Source organism: Budorcas taxicolor, chromosome 3 (genome assembly GCF_023091745.1).
Source record: "Budorcas taxicolor isolate Tak-1 chromosome 3, Takin1.1, whole genome shotgun sequence".
Lineage (NCBI taxonomy): Eukaryota > Metazoa > Chordata > Mammalia > Artiodactyla > Bovidae > Budorcas > Budorcas taxicolor.
In genome coordinates this window covers 7,989,279-8,007,864 of record NC_068912.1, presented here as the reverse complement: position 1 = coordinate 8,007,864, position 18,586 = coordinate 7,989,279, and the positions used below count along the sequence as shown (strand labels likewise).

The following is an 18,586-nucleotide window of genomic DNA, read 5'->3' as shown; positions in this document are numbered from 1 at the left end:
GGATACAGAAAATAGGATCTGAATGCTTTTAAGAGTCTGTAACCATGCCTGACCTATAGGTAGCATGTAAACATTTGTTGAATGAATGAATGAAGATTACAAACTGAGTTTGGTTTCTCAGTTAAAAGTATTCTCAGTGATCAGATAAAACCACAGATCTACTCTTTTCCTTCATGTTCATCATTCTCTTAAAAACCTTTATTGAAGTATAACTGACTTACAGTGCTGTGTCACTTTCAGGGATACAGCAAAATGAATCAGTCATGCGTATATCTGCTCTTTTCTTTCAGGCTCTATTCCCATAAGGGGTGTTACAGAGTATTGAGTAGAGTGTCCCGGGCTGTGCAGTAGCTATTTTATATATGCAGGCTTCCCTTCAGGCTCAGATGGTAAAGAATCTACCTGCAGTGTGGCAGACCTGGGTTTGATCCCTGGGTCAGGAAGATCCCCTGGAGAGGGGAATGGCAACCCCCTCCAGTATTCTTGCCTGGAGAATCCCATGGACAGAAGAACCTGGCGGGTTACAGTCCATGGGGTCGCAAACAGTCGGACACGACTGAGCAACTACAATTTCACTTTCATTTTATATATAGAAGTGTGTGTATGTCAGTCTCCCAGTTTATCTGTCCTCTCCCCTTTTCCCCCCGGTAACAAGTTTGTTTTCTACAAGTGACTCTATTTCTGTTTTATAAGTTAGTTCATTTGTACCTTTTTTTTTTTTCACATTCCACATATAAGCCATATCATATGCTATTTGTTTGTCTTTGTCTGACTTCTTCACTCATTATAACAGTCTCTAAGTCCATCTGTGTTGCTGCAAATGACATTATTTTGTTCTTTTTTGCAGCTGAGTGCTGTCCTGTTGTACATATGTGCCACACCTTCTTTTGTTATGTCTTGGCTATGGTAAACCGTGCAGGAGTAAACATCAGAATGCGTGTATCTTATCATACTACAGTGTTCTCCAGATACATGCCAAGGAGTGGGATTGCTGGATCATATAGCAGTTCTATATTTCGTTTTTTAAGTTCAGTTCAGTCGCTCAGTCGTGTCTGACTCTTTGCAGCCCAGCATGCCTGGACGGCAGCACGCGAGGCTTCCCTGTCTGTCACCAACGCCCAGAGCTTGCTCAAACTCACGTCCATTGAGTCGGTGATGCCATCCAGCCATCTCATCCTCTGTCATCCCCTTTTCCTTCTGCCTTCAGTCTTTCCCAGCATCAGGGTCTTTTCAAATGAGTCAGTTCTTCGCCTCAGGTGGCCAGAGTATTAGAGCTTCAGCTTCAGCATCAGTCCTTCCAATGAATATTCAGGACTGATTTCCTTTAGGATGGATTGGTTGGATCTCCTTGCTGTCCAAGGGACTCTCAAGAGTCTTCTCCAACACCATGCTTCAAAGGCCTCAGTTCTTCAGCACTCAGCCTTCTTTATGGTCCAACTCTCACATCCATACGTGACTACTGAAAAAACCATAGCTTTGAATATACAGACCTCTGTCGATAAACTAATGTCTCTGCTTTTTAATATGCTGTCTAGGTTAGTCATAGCTTTTCTTCCAAGAAGCAAGCGTCTTTTAATTTCATGGCTGCAGTCACCATCTGCAGTGATTTTGGAGTCCAAGAAAATAAAGTCTGTCACTGTTTCCATTGTTTCCCCATCTATTTGCCATGAAGTGATGGGACTGGTTGCCATAATCTTGGTTTTTTGAATATTGAATTTTAAGCCAGCTCTTTCACTCTCCTCTTTTACTTTCATCAAGAAGCTCTTTAATTCCTCTTCACTTTCTCCCATACGGGTGGTGTCCATCTGTATATCTGAGGTTATTGATATTTTTTCCACCAGTCTTGATTCCAGCTTGTGCTTCATCCAGCCTGGCATTTTACATGATGTACTCGGCATATAAGTTAAATAAGCAGGGTGACAATATCCAGCCTTGACGTACTCCTTTCCCGATTTGGAACCAGTCTTGTTCCATGTCCAGTTGTAACTGTTGCTTCTTGACCTGCATGCAGATTTCTCAAGAGGTAGGTAAGGTGCTCTGATAGTCCCACAGTTTGTTGTGATCCACACACCTTCAAAGGCTTTAGTGTAGTCAATGAAGCAGAAGTAGATGTTTTTCTGGAATTTTCTTGCTTTCTCTACAATCTAACTGATACTGGCAATTTGATCTCTTTTTCCTCTGCCTTTTCTAAATCCAACTTGAACATCTGGAAGTTCTCAGTTCACACACTGTTGAAGCCTAGCTTGGAGAATGTTGAACATTACTTTGCTAGCATGTGAGAAGAGTACAATTGTGCGGTAGTATGAACATTCTTTGGCATTGCCTTTCTTTGGGATTGGGTTGAAAAGGAACCTCCGTACTGTCCTCCATAGTGGTTATACCAATTTACATTCCCACCAACAATGTAGGATGGTTCCCTTTTCTCCACACTCTCTCTAGTGTTTATTGTTTGCAGATTTTTTGATGATGGCCACTCTGACTGGTGTGAGGTGATACCTCATTGTAGTTTTGATTTGTATTTCACCAATAATAGGTGATGTTGGAGCATCTTTTCATGTGCTTTGTAGCCATCAGTATGTCTTTGGAGAAATGCCTATTTAGATTTTCCAGCTCTTTTTTTATTAGGTTGTTTGTTGTTTTTTTTTATTGAGCTGCATGGGCTGTTTGTATATTTTGGAGATTATTTGCAAATGAAGGAATTATTTTCTCCCATTCTCTGGGTTCATGCCCATCCTTTTTAACACACATGTTCCCATCTTTTTTCCCCAAGAGTACCATTTGGTTTCAGGACTCCATCTGTCTTGTTTGCAAATAAACTCCAAAATTACAGTTCTAACCCTGTTTTCTCCTGCCAGTCAGTCCTCACCCCTATTTCCTACTGCTTCCCTGTTCTCTCCACTAAAATGTCATGGAATCTCAGACATGTATTGCTCGACTTTTCCCTTGATAGCTGCGTGGCTCACTCCTCACCTCCTGAGGTCCTTATTCAGAAGTCGCCCTCTCAGTGAAGCTCCACCGGCACCACATCTAAACTGCAAGCCACTCCTCACACCGCCACCCGCACTCCCTGACCACCTTCGGTGCTTTGCTTCTACCCGTACCACTTATTCAACAGTCCGTATACTTATTTATTTTCTGTCTCCAGCCTCACTTTCACCTTTTATAAGGGTTAAACTATAAGAATAAGGTTTTTTTTGTTTTGTTTTTGCTGTTTTGTTCACTTCTGTGTCCTCAGTGCCTGGCACGTGGTAGGAATGCAGTAAATATTTGTTGAATGGATAAATATATATAATGTTCAAGCATTATAAATATAATGCTTATATTGCATTAGAATACACAGTGAACAAGTCAGGTGGTTCAACCAGTACATATTATGACTGGGAATGCAACAGCTACAAATGCAAACTGATACTAGAGTTTCCTGATAGTGACCAGATACTAAGGGTATACTTGCCATTGGTTATGTGCTTTCCTGAAATGATGATAAACAAATCTCAGTTACGTTAAAAAAAAAAAAAAATAGTCCCAACATAGTGGAGTAGTTTGTCAGAATGTATTCTAAAGACACTCTGACTATGTTTGAACTTCCTGCTCTGCCATTTCCTTGTTGTGTAGCTAGTTGCATGACAGTTCTATGCTCCAGTTTCCTCATCTATAAAATGAGAATAATAATGCCTGAATTAGGAGGTTGTTTTGAGTATTAGATGAACAATGTCTGGCAAACCAAAGCACTAAATGTTATTAAATAAATTACTCAGTAGTTTATTCCTTGATTTTAGTATATATAAAAACCCATGTAAAAATGCTTTATATTTAAATATAAAGCAGTGAGTTTATTAATATAGTAATAATCAGGTTTCTTTAGCCTACACAAATATTGTATGAGATATAGGACAGTTTTCCAAGGGACTGGTCTTGTGCTCAACAGGCAGACTGTTCAGCCTCCTGACCCCTGCCCATTAAATTCTAGTAGTTCCCTTCAATCATCATGACCACTACATGTCTTCCTTAAAGGTTGGTGGGTTTTATGTACATTATTGTAGGTCCATACATTTTCTAAATGAAATTATTGTGGATCTTCTAACTAGATAAGTTCTTTCTCATCTGTCTCTCCATTGTTCAGAAATATAACATCATATAGTATTTAACAAATTTTATTCATACCTCTCCTCAAACTATTCTGAAAAACTGAAGAGAGAACACATCCAAATTCATTCTGTGAGGCCACCATTACCCTCATACCAAAATCAGATACTATGAAAGATACTATGAAAAAAAAATCACAGGCCAACATTTCTGATGACTATAAATGCAAAAATCTACAACAAAGTATTAGCAAACCAAATTCAATAATATGTAAAAAGGATCATATACCATGAGCAAGTGGGATTTCTTCCAGGGATGGAAGGATGGCTCAATATCTGTAAATCAATTAATGTGGTACATCACATTAACAAAATGAAGACTAAAAATCACATGATTATCTTAACAGATGCAGAAGCATTTGACAAAATTCAATATCCATTCATGATAAAAGCTCTCATCACAGTGAATATATTGGGAATATACCTAAACATAATAAAGGCTGTTTATGACAAACCCATAGTTAATATATTCAACAAGAAAAGCTGAAAGTCTTTCCTGTAAACTCAGGAATAATGTAAGGATGCCAACTCTCACCACTTCTATTTAACACGGTGTTAGAAGTTCTAGCCATATTAATCAGACAAGAAATAAAAGGCATACAAATTGGATGGGAAGAAGTAAAACTCTCTCTACTGTGACATGACACTGTATGTAGAAAGCCCTGAAATCTCTACCAAAAAACTAATAAATGAGTTCAGTCAGTTACAGGATACAAGATTAATTAAAGAAATATTTTATTTCCCTATATACTAACAATGAACTATCAAGAGACTTCAAGAAAACAGTCCTATCTACATTTGCATCAAAAACGATAAAATTCCTAGCAACAAATTTAAACCAAGGAGGTTAAAAGACCTGTACTCTGAAAACTATAAGTTATTGATGAAAGAAATTGAAGACAGTACAGATAAAAATGTAAAGACATTCAGTGTTCAAGAATTGGAAGAATTAATCTTGTTAAAATGACCATACTACCCAAAGCAATCTACAGATTTATTGCACTGTCTATCAAAATAGCTATGACATTTTTCACAGGACTAGAACAAACAATTCTAAAAATTTTACTTGGAACCACCAAAGACCTCAAATAGTCAAAGCAACTTGAGAAGAAAGAACAAAGTTGGAGGCATCACACTTCCTGACTTCAGACTATACTACAAAGCTACAGTCATCAAAACAGTATGGTTCTGTATATAGACACATAGATCAGTGGGACAGAATAGAGAGTCCAGAAACAAATCCACACATTTATGGCCAATTAATCTATGACAAGAGAGGCAAGAATATACAATGGAGAAAAGACAGTGTCTTCATTAAGTGGTGCTGGGAAAATTGCACAGTTACATGTAAAAGAATTAAAGGAGAACATATTCTAGTACTGCATATAAAAATAAACTCAAAATGGATTAAAAACCTAAATGTAAGACTGGAAACCATAGAAACTCCTAGAAGAAAACATAGGCAGAACACTCTTTGACAAAAATTGTAGCACTATTTTTTAGGAATCTGTCTCCTAAAGCAAAGGAAATAAAAGCAGAAGTAAATAAATAGGACCTAATTAAACTTAAAAGCTTTTGCATAACAAAGGAAACCATCAACAAAATGAAGACAACCATTTTGGGACAAATCAGGAGAATGGGAGAAAATATTTGCAGTGATATGACCAGTAAGGGGTTACTATCCAAAATATATATAAACAGCTCATAACAATTCAATGTTGAAAAAGCAAACAGCCCAAATAAAATAAGCCCAAATAAAAAAATGCAGAGGACCTGAATAGACATTCATACAGATGCCCAACAAGCTCATGAAAAAAAAATGCTCAGCATCACTGATTATTAGAGAAATGCAAATCAAAACCTCACTGAGATATCACCTCACACCTATCAAAATGATTGTCATCAAAAAGACCACAAATAACAAATGTTGGAGAGGATGTGGAGAAAAGCGAACCCTATACACTGTTGGTGGGAATGTAAATTGGTGCAGCCACTATGGAAAACAATATGGAGTGTCCTCAAGAAACTAAAACTAAAACTACCATATGATCTAGCAATTCCCCTTCTGAGTGTATATCTGAAGAAAATGAAAACATTAATTCAAAAGAACACATGCACCTCAGTGTTCATGAGAGCATTATTTACAGTAGTCAAGATATGAAGGCACTCTAGGTGTCCATCAGCAGATGAATGCATAAAGAAAATGTGGTCTATATATAGCTGCAACAGAGGACTACTCAGCCATAAAAAAGAGTGAAATGTTGCCATTTGCAACAACACAGATGGACCTGAAGAGTATTCAGTTCAGTTCAGTCGCTCAGTCGTGTCCAACTCTTTGCGACCCCATGAATCGCAGCACGCCAGGCCTCCCTGTCCCTCACCAACTCCCAGAGTTCACCCAAACCCATGTCCATCGAGTTGGTGATGCCATCCAGCCATCTCATCCTCTGTCGTCCCCTTCTCCTCCTGCCCCCAATCCCTCCCAGCATCCGGGTCTTTTCCAATGAATCAGCTCTTTGCATGAGGTGGCCAAAGTATTGGAGTTTCAGCTTCACCATCAGTCCTTCCAAAGAAATCCCAGGACTGATCTCCTTTAGGATGGACTGGTTGGATCTCCTTGCAGTCCAAGGGACTCTCAAGAGTCTTCTCCAACACCACAGTTCAAAAGCATCAATTCTTCAACACTCAGCTTTCTTCACAGTCCAACTCTCACATCCATACATGACCACTGGAAAAACCATAGCCTTGACTAGATGGACCTTTTTAGGCTTAGTGAAATAAATCAGACAGAGAAAGACAAATACTGTATGTTATCACTTATATGTGGAATCTAAAAAAATAGAAAACTGAATATAGTAAAACAGAAATAGACTACCAGATATGGAGAACAAAGCAGTGGTTTCCAGTGGGGAGAAACAAGGTAAGTTAGGGAATAAAGAAGTAGAAACGACTATTTATAAAATAAGCTACAAGCATAGAGAATATAGCCAATATTTTATAACTTTAAATGGAATATGATTTATAAAAATACTGAATCATTATGTCATACAATTGAAATTTATGTAATAGAGCAAACCAACTATACATCAATAAAAAATAAATAAGCACACATGTATTTTTAAAATGTTTAACAAATTCTGGTTTGTCTTATAGTTAAATGTATAAAGCCCCTCCCACTGTCCCTCCCTGCCCTTGGACACTCACAGCCTGAAATCTCTCCACTGTCAGAGAAACAGCAAAAGGCAGACAATCGTAGTTACTGGGTGCTCTTTGCTCCTGCAGGTGTTCTTATGTCTCTGGAAAAAGTCAAGTCGGAAGTGTATTCTGTGTTTCCATCTGCAGTATGCCTGCCTGCTAAGTCACTTGAGTCGTGTCCAACTCTGCGACCCCATGACTGTAGCCCGGCAGGCTCCTCTGTCCAAGGGGATTCTCCAGACAAGAGAAATGGAGTGGGCCGCCACGCCCTCCTCCAGGGGATCTTCCCCACCCAGAGAACAAACCCGCGTCTCTTGTGTCTCCTGCATTAGCAGGCAGCTTCTTTACCACTGGTGTCACCTGGGGAGCCCATCTGCAGTAGGACTCTTAGTTACTCACTCGGCCTTCTTCCCCTCTGATGAGGGAAAGGTTCTAGCTCTACCAGTGATCCCCTCCTGCTACCTTCAAAAATGCCAGACATTTTTTAAAAGAGTCAAACCTCCTTTCTATGAGTATTTTAACATATTCAGTGACATGGAACATTTATATATTGGTTATAAAGAAAAAGGTCAATATTGGAGTTTTCATAGACGGTTCTTAGAAGAAGTTCTTGAAACTGGAATAACATTGAAACATACACACTACCATATATGAAATAGATAGCCAGTGTGAGTTTGATGTATGAGGCAAGGCACCCAAAGCTGGTGCTCTGTGACATCCTGGAGGTATAGAGTCGGGAGGGAGATGGGAGGGGGGCTTCAGGATAGAGGGGGCATATGTATACCTATGGCTGATTCATACTGATGTATGGCAAAAACCATCACAATATTGTAAAGTAATTATCCTACAATTAAATTAATTTTTTTAAAAAGAAGTTGAATGGAGAATTTGGGTAGAAGAGTAGAAAGAGCTTTTTCATTTTTTTCCCAATGCATGGTTCCCTGGGATGGCCACAACCGGGACATATGTGATATTTTACCACTTTATTGTTCATTCTGTTCCCACCTTCCATTCCTTTTGTCTCCTCTTTCTTACCCATTTGGGTTTCTTTCCTGATTTTTTCAGTTAGTTTGTTTTGGATGAAGTTATCTCTTGTGATCCATGAAAGGGGGTATTTTTATTTACCTTCTATGTCCCCCAACACCGCGCGGAATTCAGGCACAGATACTGCCAGTCACCAGCCTAGCTTGCACAGAGCAAGCTACCTGTTGTTAGGATTAGTGTCTGATTCTGAATAGAAATCTGTTTTCTCATACATAACTTCTTTACAAAGCACTGGTGAAGCTTTGTTTTGTTTTGTTTTGCTTTTGAGTTAAGCTTTCTGTAAAATTCTGAGGCATTTGAATTCTGTTTATGGTCAAGGTTCTGATGTATATGTTAGTCATCTCCCAGCTAACAGCCTCTTGGCAGGCCATTCTTAATTCAGTTACTGTGTGTTTACAGGCGTTCAGAATTTCACACTGCCTAGAGTTTTTGCACCTCCACTGTCCAGGCACTTTTTTTCATGCTTTCCCAGTCCTTCTGGGTATTCAGAATCACTTTCTGGTGCTCATGTTTCAAGTCAATCACCTCTTCCTTTTTGTTTGCCTGATTAATTCTGAACTTGAAGTATTCATATTTTATACCTTTTTCCTGACTCAGGTCAATGTTTCTTCTCGTTGTGTTGTCTCCAGAAGGCCCAGAACATAAGATTAGTTACATCACTTGTGCAGCACCCAAAAAAGTGCTAGCCAGTACAAGAGGGAAGGCGAACCTTTACCATCTCTGCTCCATACTATCTCTTTCAGTTCTATTTTCCCCAAATAGTCACTGCCTTTTTTCATTAAGTACACAAAAAATGTTTTAGCACTCTTTTCACATAACTCAGCTCTAACAACTCCCTAATCCAGTATTTACCTTGTTCCCTCTTGTCAGAAAGCCCACGAACCGTTATGTTTTCTCTTATTCTGGGGGTGCTGCCCATTCATAATGGAAGCCTGGCCCTTAATGAGAGTGTGCAGTCCGTCCTCAGCCTCTCACATCCTGTCTGGATTTTCCTTCAGAGGCTTTTCCTCTCCCTATTCCCTGAGCCACCAGAATCTTCAGGTCTCACCTCTCCAGTTAGAACCTACTCTGGTGTATATTATTCACATATGTGTGTTCTCAATCAGGTCCAACTCTTTGTGACCCCATGGACTGTAAGCCCACCAGGGTCCTCCATCCATGGAATTCTCCAGGCAAGAATACTGGAAGTGTGAAGTGAAAGTCACTCAGTCATGTCTGACTCTTTGCGACCCCATGGACTATATATACAGTCCATGGAATTCTCCAGGCCAGAGTACTGGAGTACTGGAGTAGGTAGTGGAGAAGGCAATGGCACCCACTCCAGTGCTCTTGCCTGGAAAATCCCATGAATGGAAGAGCCTGGAGGGCTGCAGTCCATGGGGTCGCTGAGGGTCGGACACGACTGAGCAACTTCCCTTTCACTTTTCACTTTCATGCATTGGAGAAGGAAATGGCAACCCACTCCACTGTTCTTGCCTGGAGAATCCCAGGGACAGCAGAGCCTGGTGGGCTGCCGTCTATGGGGTCGCACAGAGTCGGACACGACTGAAGCGACTTAGCAGCAGCAGCAGCAGGAGTGGGTAGCCTTTCTCTTCTCCAGGGCATTTTCCCAACCCAGGGATCGAACCCAGGTCTCTTGCATCTCCTGCATTGGCAGGCAGATTCTTTACCATTGCACCACCTGTAGACCCCTTGTATTATTCACAGTGAGGCGCAGATTTCAGAGTTTCAGAGTCTCTCTGTTGCTGCTGGAAGCAGACTGTGGGCCTGACAGCACAGGGGAAGGGCCTACCAGACCACAAGTGATCATAAGCTGTTTCCCATTCTGCTCTCCTTTAGTTAAAATAATTAGAACCTCATCAGTAATGTTGAGACCACCCCACTCATTATGCAAGAGGGTCAGTACTGAAACCCCCAAAGGACTCTTTTATAGGGTCCCACATAGTGGACCAAAGAAAAGAAATTGCTAGAGCCACTCATTTTTTTAGAGGTTGTGAGTAACTTGGGAGTCCTAATGGTATGTCACTTTAAACCCTAAATTATCAGTTTGTCGTATAGAAGGGCTTCCTAAATTCGGTTTAAGACATTCATATCCTATCTGGTAGAGTCTTCTTCTAGTATTGCTGGTCATTTCCTTGGCCTCAAAGTTCAGAAAGGAGTGAAGAACAGAGTCCATTTTAAAGCCTCCCGAACCAGAGCTAGCCTGAGCCTCCTGCTGCTACTGCTGCTAAGTCACTTCAGTCGTGGCCAACTCTGTGTGACCCCATAGACGGCAGCCCACCAGGCTTCCCCATCCCTGGGATTCTCCAGGCGAGAACACTGGAGTGGGTTGCCATTTCCTTCTCCAATGCATGAAAGTGAAAAGTGAAAGTGAAGTTGCTCAGTCGTGTCCGACCCTCAGCGACCCCATGGACTGCAGCCTACCAGGCTCCTCCATCCATGGGATTTTCCAGGCAAGAGTACTGGAGTGGGGTGCCATTGCCTTCTCCAGAGCCTCCTGGTTGGGCTTAAAATAATGATGCCATTTCAGCCATGGCAAGGGACTCCCAGGTTTTTGGAATCATGACACAGCTTTAGTTTTCCCCCAAGCATCTGAGCTCATATCACCAGGTTTTTCATCTCTTCCCAATATTTAAGATATTAAAGAACTCCAGTTATCAATTTAAAGCATAGCAGGCACATGGGCTCTGATGACTTCTGCAGGTGGTATGGGCTATATGAGAGAAGCTAGTTTTGATCTTAAACTGTCATCTGGATTCTGAGTCAATCCAGGAAAGTAGTAAAAATTAGTAATGTATATTATGTCTCTTATTACATGTGTTTTTCATTATTCGGTCATCTGTGTGTGTGTGTGTGTGTGTGTATGCATGCACACACACATACAATCTTTCAGTTTTTCTAAAAGAGCGGGCCCATGGTTCCAAAAGGAAATGACTAGTGCGGTACCTTGGAATCTGAACCGTATCACATGTTCTGAACGTAATAACTCCAAATACATTAGCAGCTTGTCTTTCTTCCATTGCCTACTTTTTAGAAAAGAAAACACCTGGATAGGGAAATGTTGGCTAATTTACAGGCAATCAGATTTAATTCTCTAAAGATAAATAAATGATTTGATAACCATTACAGAATAGCAGGAGTTGTAAAATTGGAGTTAAAATTCCATAGCAATGGTCTTAAAAAATAAGTAGGGTTAGTTAATATCCAGCAGCAACTGACTGCTCTTCATTACTAGTAAGGCTGGGAAAGAAGGAAATTAGCTTTAACCGTAATCAAAGAGACTTATAAGACTTATAGTGGGAAATTTACCATCAGTGGAGACTATTTTAGAAATTGAAATAATCAGCCAATAAAAGTGGAAGAATGATGTCTTCCATTAGCTTTAAAATAGGATATATGATCTGCTCAAGGCACTTAAAGTTGATAGCTTATTAGATTTAATAGTTTTTAACCTTTAGGAGGTGATAGACCTCATTAAGAATCTGATGTAACCCCCCTCTCCAGAAAAATGCTCACACAAGTAAAACTTCACATGTAATTTCAGGAAACTTATGGACTCTGAAGTCTTTGCATTAGACCCTATTTTAAGATACCCTGGATTAGGTGATCTCTGTAAATCTTTTCCTGCCTCATAAGAGACAAACTCCATAGTTCAGTTTTCCCAAACATAATGGAATCTGAGGATCAAATGTCAAACTTCGGATTTTCTTCCTCTGGATTTATAATACTTGGCATACATGGTGTAGTAGTAAAAATTAAATAAAAAATAAAAAGATAATGGAATAGAAAGAATTCTACTTTTAAATTCAATTCTTTGTCCTAGAGAAGCCAAATGTTTAATTTAAAACTCACTGGTTGGCTGTGTATCATCTTCATGAAAAGGCAGTGTAGGACTAGGCCTTCGCCAGCATTCTTCCTGATCCCCACACCCAGCTCTGGATTCATGGTTGAAAATGCAAACTGAGATGCCACGTTGACTTTCCAGCCTTCTTCTGACTGTATTGCTGTGACTGTTCAGCTGGACTTGAAAGATGTTATCTATTTATAATTCTTCCATCAGTTTTATGCCAAGTTTCATTGACTACAAGTTGGAAAAAACCACCCAGAATTACAAATCAGGGGATAAATTATTATAGCCTTCACTGTATTTTTATGTTCCTAATTTCTAACCCTTAAATGCATAGTTGGGAATATCTTAATGAAATTAGAAATATTACTGAACCAAGCAGTCTTGGCCAATGCCCCCTTACGATTCACATGATATGGTCCATTTGACAAATTACTCTTCCCACTGGTAAAAGAGGAGGAGAGGACTTAGGTATTCTCCCCCTACACCCACTCCCCACCCTCTGCATCTGGAATCTCCTCCTGTTCCCGTTGCTGCGGTCACGGTGATACAGCGCATGGAAAGCGTGCAAGACATACGATGTCTGTGAATGGGTAACCTGCGGTATTAATTCTGACGGTGCCTCCAGCGCTTACTGAGTCAGTGAAGGTGGTTTGGAAACCAGAATTGAGGAGAGGACAGCCCATCCCGGCCCTGTAACTCTGATTAGTGACTGATGAATTCTCTCTGTACCCTTGAAAGCGTGTTGACAGTTCACACCTTGGAGTTCATGATGTCTTCCTGGGATTGACGCTTATAGCGGAATCTCACCTTCTGTTGAATGTTTATTCCTTGTGTGTATTCCTCTCTGCAGAGAATGTGATCAACGGGCAAGATTACGAAGTGATGATGCAGATTGACTGTCAGGTGATGGACACCAGAATCCTCCACATCAAAAGCTCGTCAGTTCCTCCTTACCTCCGGGATCAGCAGAGGAATCAAACCAACACCTTCTTTGGTTCCCCTCCAGCAGCCCCAGAGGCAGCCCATGTTGTCAGCACCATCCCTGAGTCATTACAATAGTACCCTGGGGCTACATTGGAAAACTAAGAATGGGACCCTGCCAGACTGGTGAGCGGGTGAGAGAAATGTTTCTTTTTGCCTCGGTGGCAAGCAGAGAACTGCCTCATAATAGAGTTCAAGAGATAGAAGAGGAAAAAACGACGCTGCTCTATTTCTCACCATCTGCCTATCCACTTGAAGAGCACTGAAGCTCAGGCACAAGGCAAGCAGCAGTTCTCCAGGGGCATAGGTAGCCCTGCATTCTTCACCGCTGCCTGGTGGAGACTTTTTTTTTCCCCTTGTACTTTTCTAAATTACTTTTCCCTCTGTATTTGTTTTGTGTTTAAATTGTCATATTCTTTCAAATAAGACCCGCTTCCCCTCTCTGCCTTTTCGCTTATAGGTACCGTACTTTCATTTAACAGCACACAGATGTTTCCACTGATTAGATCTTTCATCAACTTAATGCAAACCAATTGTGGATGTATGCTTATTGGAAAGCAAATGTCAGAACTAGCAGAGCCAAAAGCATCCCCAAGAGAGGCAGACCCTTTGGAGTGTTAGGTAAAAGGAAAAATCCTCCAGGGGCAAAGTTTATCTTGGGATTTGTGGTTCACACCTGAAACGGCACGAGAACAACTGTATTGGGCGGGGAGGGTAGTGAATTTGAGATAATGAAATGGAAGAGACGAGGAGGGGGGCATCTTTTTAAAAGAGGAGATAGCTCCATTAATACATATATTTAAAACACTGAAAGTTTGATGAGACTGCAGTTTAATAAAGCCATTTATTCTGAGGACCATGGGCCACTAAGAGTTAGCACACATAAGTATTTATGTCTTTGCTTATCTGATTCAGATCCTCAGAGACCACAGAACAAGTCCTTCGCTTTATTGTGAATCTCCACACACTGCACACCTTCTATTAATATGATACTTCTCTTGAGCATTGACAGGTATTTACTCCTTTAAGACTATGCAGACAGGCAAATTAGATTCCTACTGGTGGAGTGCATCCCATAATATGGCAGTAATTTTCAGTTCTCCAGTGAAAAGGCAGTGAAGGAATTCAGTTCTTTTGTCCTCCCTTATTAAAGCAAAAACAAAACAGAAAAATATCTTACTTTGTTCACTTGTACTTTACTTTCTTCTCCTCTGTGATTTCTACCTTTAGCTCCAAAAATGGGTCTTTGACCCTCTCCTCCTCTGAAACTTTTCAGTTTCTTAGTAGAATGCATTCTGCAAACACCGCTTCTTATCCTAATTGACTTGCTTTGGTGAGATTTCTCCCCTTCCATTCCACACTGTATCAGTCTCTTCCTCCCTGCAAGAAAAGAACGAGAAAATATATCAACTCCTCAAGGATTTATATGTAGCCAGTTAGTTTTCTGCCTGTGAAATTAGCATGGTTCCTAAATGATTCTGAAGACGCACCCACCGGCACTTCTGTCTGGACAGTGATGCTTCTCTAAGTCAGTTAGATGCTTTTGGAGGAAATCAGTGTAACTCTTGTGAGGGGAAGTAGGGGGCTCTGTTGCTCTGTTCCCCGGGAATCTGGAGTTTGAGAAGTATCAGTAGCCTCCTTTTCTGTATGCACAAACCGTTTTAAATCAGGGCAGCACTCCACTCTGATTTGGCTGTCCTGGGCAATTTCAGACAAGAGCCACTTCCCCAGGGGGCCACTCTTCCTTCTACTGGGCACCAAGAAATAGAAGGCAAGCGCCTAGAAGACCTTTAGGCTGCAGGCCAGTCTTCTCCTGGAATGTCTTCTCCCGACCCTGATCCTTCCCATTCTATCCTGTGTATTATTCCAAACAAGAGGCTGCTGCCATGGCTAGTAGTTAGTGGCGACACGGTCATTCCCAAGCTGCCAGTCTTCCCCTGGAACTGAGGTAGTCATTACGGTGGATACACATACAAGTGTGCGTGGAGTGATTATAGACGGTACTTCCTTCCTGTCCTTTGCACTGAATCACGCAAGAGCGAACCATCACGTGGAGTTCTTGGTTTTAGCACTCGTTTTTACTCTTCCCCTTCATTCCCAGCTTTTCCTGCACTCATTTTACCAAGTGGCCAGACTGAAGACTTACGTGTTGTGTCACCTGAATGCCTGTCTTTCAGGTGGGTTAAGTGTGGATTAGGAGTACCTGTGAAGTGACCATAAAAAGCAGTCTGGGAGCCTTGCCTACTTTCACTCACTGACCTTTCTGCTCCTTGTCATGACCTATTCTGGAATTGATCTTTTTGAGAGGTGGGAACAGGATTTTCCTCAGGGTAAAGTTTCAGGAAATGAGTGAAAGGCAACTGACAAGGACAAAGAAATATTATATTTTTTAAATTGCTGTCACGGCTACTGCTAATCCCTGGGCATAATGGTATTTTTATTTTAATGCCTGTACGCTAGCTCAAGGTCCTTTAGGAAATGGAAAGTTTCTGTGCCTGATGAATAAATTAAGCTGTTTTTTCCCTTAATTGTTGTGGTGAGATTGCCTTTTGGGGATGGCAGCCAGGAATTATGGCAGATATGTGGGTGTATATTTATTTTTTTAATTTATTAAGTCTTTAAGTGGTATTTTGCAAGTTTGGGAGACTATTAGATAGGGTCAGGGAGAGGTCAAGTCCACCTGTTACTAGATGGCTGTGCCCTTTGGGGCGCTGGTACTACTCTCTTGGGAAGTGATGGTGAAGACTTCTGGGTATGTTTTTCCCACCTGGTTGCGACTTTTTAAGGCTTCATGGAAGTAGATGTTCCCTTGTGCTACCTACCGAGTCAGATGTCAGGAGCTGCTTCCCCGGGGGGGTTAACTCACTCAGCAGAACAGGGACATAGCTCCAACAGGACCATAGTGTGAAATGTCTCTTTCTAAAGTTAGGGTTTGTGAGAGGATCATCTTGAAAGAAATATATTGCTTGCCATCCTTGTAGTTTATGTTATTGGGTAGTGTTTGTCGTTTCACAAGTAAGAAATTCCCTGTGATTACGAAAGCTCAGAGCATCTTCTAATTTAAAAAAAGAAAAAAAAAATGACTACAGGCTTCAGAACAAAGCTGGCATTGCTTCGCCTTCTCTTGTTAGCAAGAAGTAGACACAGAGGTATTTGAAAGCAGCAATGTTACGTGAGTCATTCCTGAGTGTTCTGAATAAACACTACTTAGAAACAGACAAGAAATTTGGGATTCAAACTGATTTTTCTAGCATTTTTAAAGAGACACTGTCCCGATTAAACTTTCCTGCCTTGAATCTGCCTCTCCTACTGGGGAATGAACCCCCAGTAGTCACAGCAGTGACACTCTGATAAGACCCTGCTGCTGTGGCATCTGGAGTGATTAAAGCTGGAGAACTCTCAAGCTCTTTGCAGCTTTTGTACTATTTTCTGATTCTCACCATTTTACTAACCTCAGGTGGTGAAACTTGACAATCAGAGAGAAAAACTTGTAATTATATTTGACTTGCTTAACACATTGCCAAGTTTCAAAGTAGCTTCCACTGTCAACTATTAAAAGTAACCACTTTTACTGAAGAGCCAGAGTTAGAGTCCATGCCCTCTTCAGTCTGACCTCATGGGAATTTTCCACCATGAAAGCCCTCTTTCCACTGCACACTGCTGGGCCAGCTCAGCTTCCTGCCTCAGAGTCCTAGGGCCCAACTTCAAATGAGACCTTGCATACTACCCTATTGGCCATTTTCGTACAAATTAACCTCTCAAATAAGATAGCTTAATGCCAAAATTGATAGACATTTTTGACCCTCTATAGACCCCTCATTCTTTGCCAAATGCTACTTCTGGTTAGTCTTGAGTCATTTTAATTTACAGAAATTAGGATCTTCGCTGCTAATATGAATACTAATTATAACTTTTACCTTAAAAGCAGAATAAAGCTTAAAGAGATAAAATGAAGTACAAGAAATTTTTATTCTTAACACCTAATAATATTTGGGAGGGAGCAATTCCTATTTCCCCTCACCCCTAGAGGTTGAGATTAATTTTTAATTTTCTAGGAAATAGAACATTGGACTACCACCCAAAATGTTGCCAGAGTCCAGATGGAACTATGCACATTTAAAAAAAAAAAAAAAAAACACTTTTCTCTTACCTGAAAAAAGAGTCTATTCTGTTAACTTATATTTTTAATGACTAAAATTTTATTTTGGACAAGACTAGGACTTTTCGCAGTTAATTCTAATATCTCTGTGTTAGTATCTGTCAGGTTTTCTGTCAGAACTTATGGAAAGAAGGATGACAAAGGTGTCTTGATCAGGAAACTTGTCCTTGCCTTGTGTGAATCAGGGCATGGCTAGTCACTGTCAAATAGTGGGCACCATACCCAACATAGTGGTTTGCTACCTTGAAGCCTTAGAGCCTTAGCACAGTAAAAGACTTTTCATTATATTAAATGGAGAGCCAAGGAGTAAATAAATCATAGTTCATCGTTTCCAAGGTCAGCAGACAGCACACTCTCTTGCTGCTTGCCCCAGTGATGTTGCTGACCATCGGTCAACAAGCACACCAGGCGGCATGGCGTCTTGCCCAGCAGGGTCATCTCAGACAGTGTAGTGGGTTGACTTTCGCAACAGATGTATTTTGGACCCTTTTAACTCACGCTCAGCCCTCACTTCTAGGTCAGTCGTCTTCATGAGGGATGGTGGGGAAATAGAACTTTAGATGGAAACTGCTCTGCACCAGTGGCCTGAGCGATGCTAGTCACTTGTCATCACACTGGCGGCATGGTTAGTCTGAGACCGATGGCGCTTCTCCTGCGGGGCCATCAGAACCCGATAGAGAGCGTCAGAGATGTCGTTTCACCAGGACTTTCTTTCTAAGGTTGTATCTGTGCTCAGTTAAGAATGGGTAAACATGTGGAGGAAAGATGTACCATTTTCTCCCTTAAATTTTTTGTTTTGTTTTGTTTTCAACACATAAAGAAACAATGACAGCAGACTATGATATGCTTTTAAGCAAATCTTTATAATGCAATACTTGTTCTTTGTCTAAAATTCAAATAAAGAATTTTTAAACTTGTTTGGTTTTGTTCTGTATGTAGAAAGAGAAAAAAAAAAAAGACCCCAAATGAATCTGCAGTGTTAAGTGATTAATAATGACAAGGGAAGCCTGACATGGTTTCGTGGCTTGTTACTATTTAGATGACACAATTGAGCTCTTTTCCACTCTTATTCCCAATCTGGTTAAGTAAAAGTTTCCTTTATTGTGTCCAGATATTTAAACTACAGTCTTACTAAGGGGAAAAACAATTGCCTAAAAACTCATCCTTTGACATTCTACATTAGGAAACCAAGTTACTCAGTCACACCAAAGA

General features: G+C 40.7%; 1 protein-coding gene across 1 annotated transcript in view; it reads left to right on the top strand.

The window, feature by feature from the left end:
• The window catches only part of ATF6 (activating transcription factor 6), a 239,137-nt gene extending 222,114 nt beyond the window's left edge, over positions 1 to 17,023 (top strand). Inside the window, exon 17 of the mRNA XM_052637230.1 lies at positions 13,085 to 17,023. Within this exon, the coding sequence (XP_052493190.1) occupies positions 13,085 to 13,293 (209 nt within the window). The 3' untranslated portion in view covers positions 13,294 to 17,023. The remainder of the gene's footprint in view (positions 1 to 13,084) is intronic.
• The last annotated feature ends 1,563 nt before the right edge of the window (positions 17,024 to 18,586 follow it).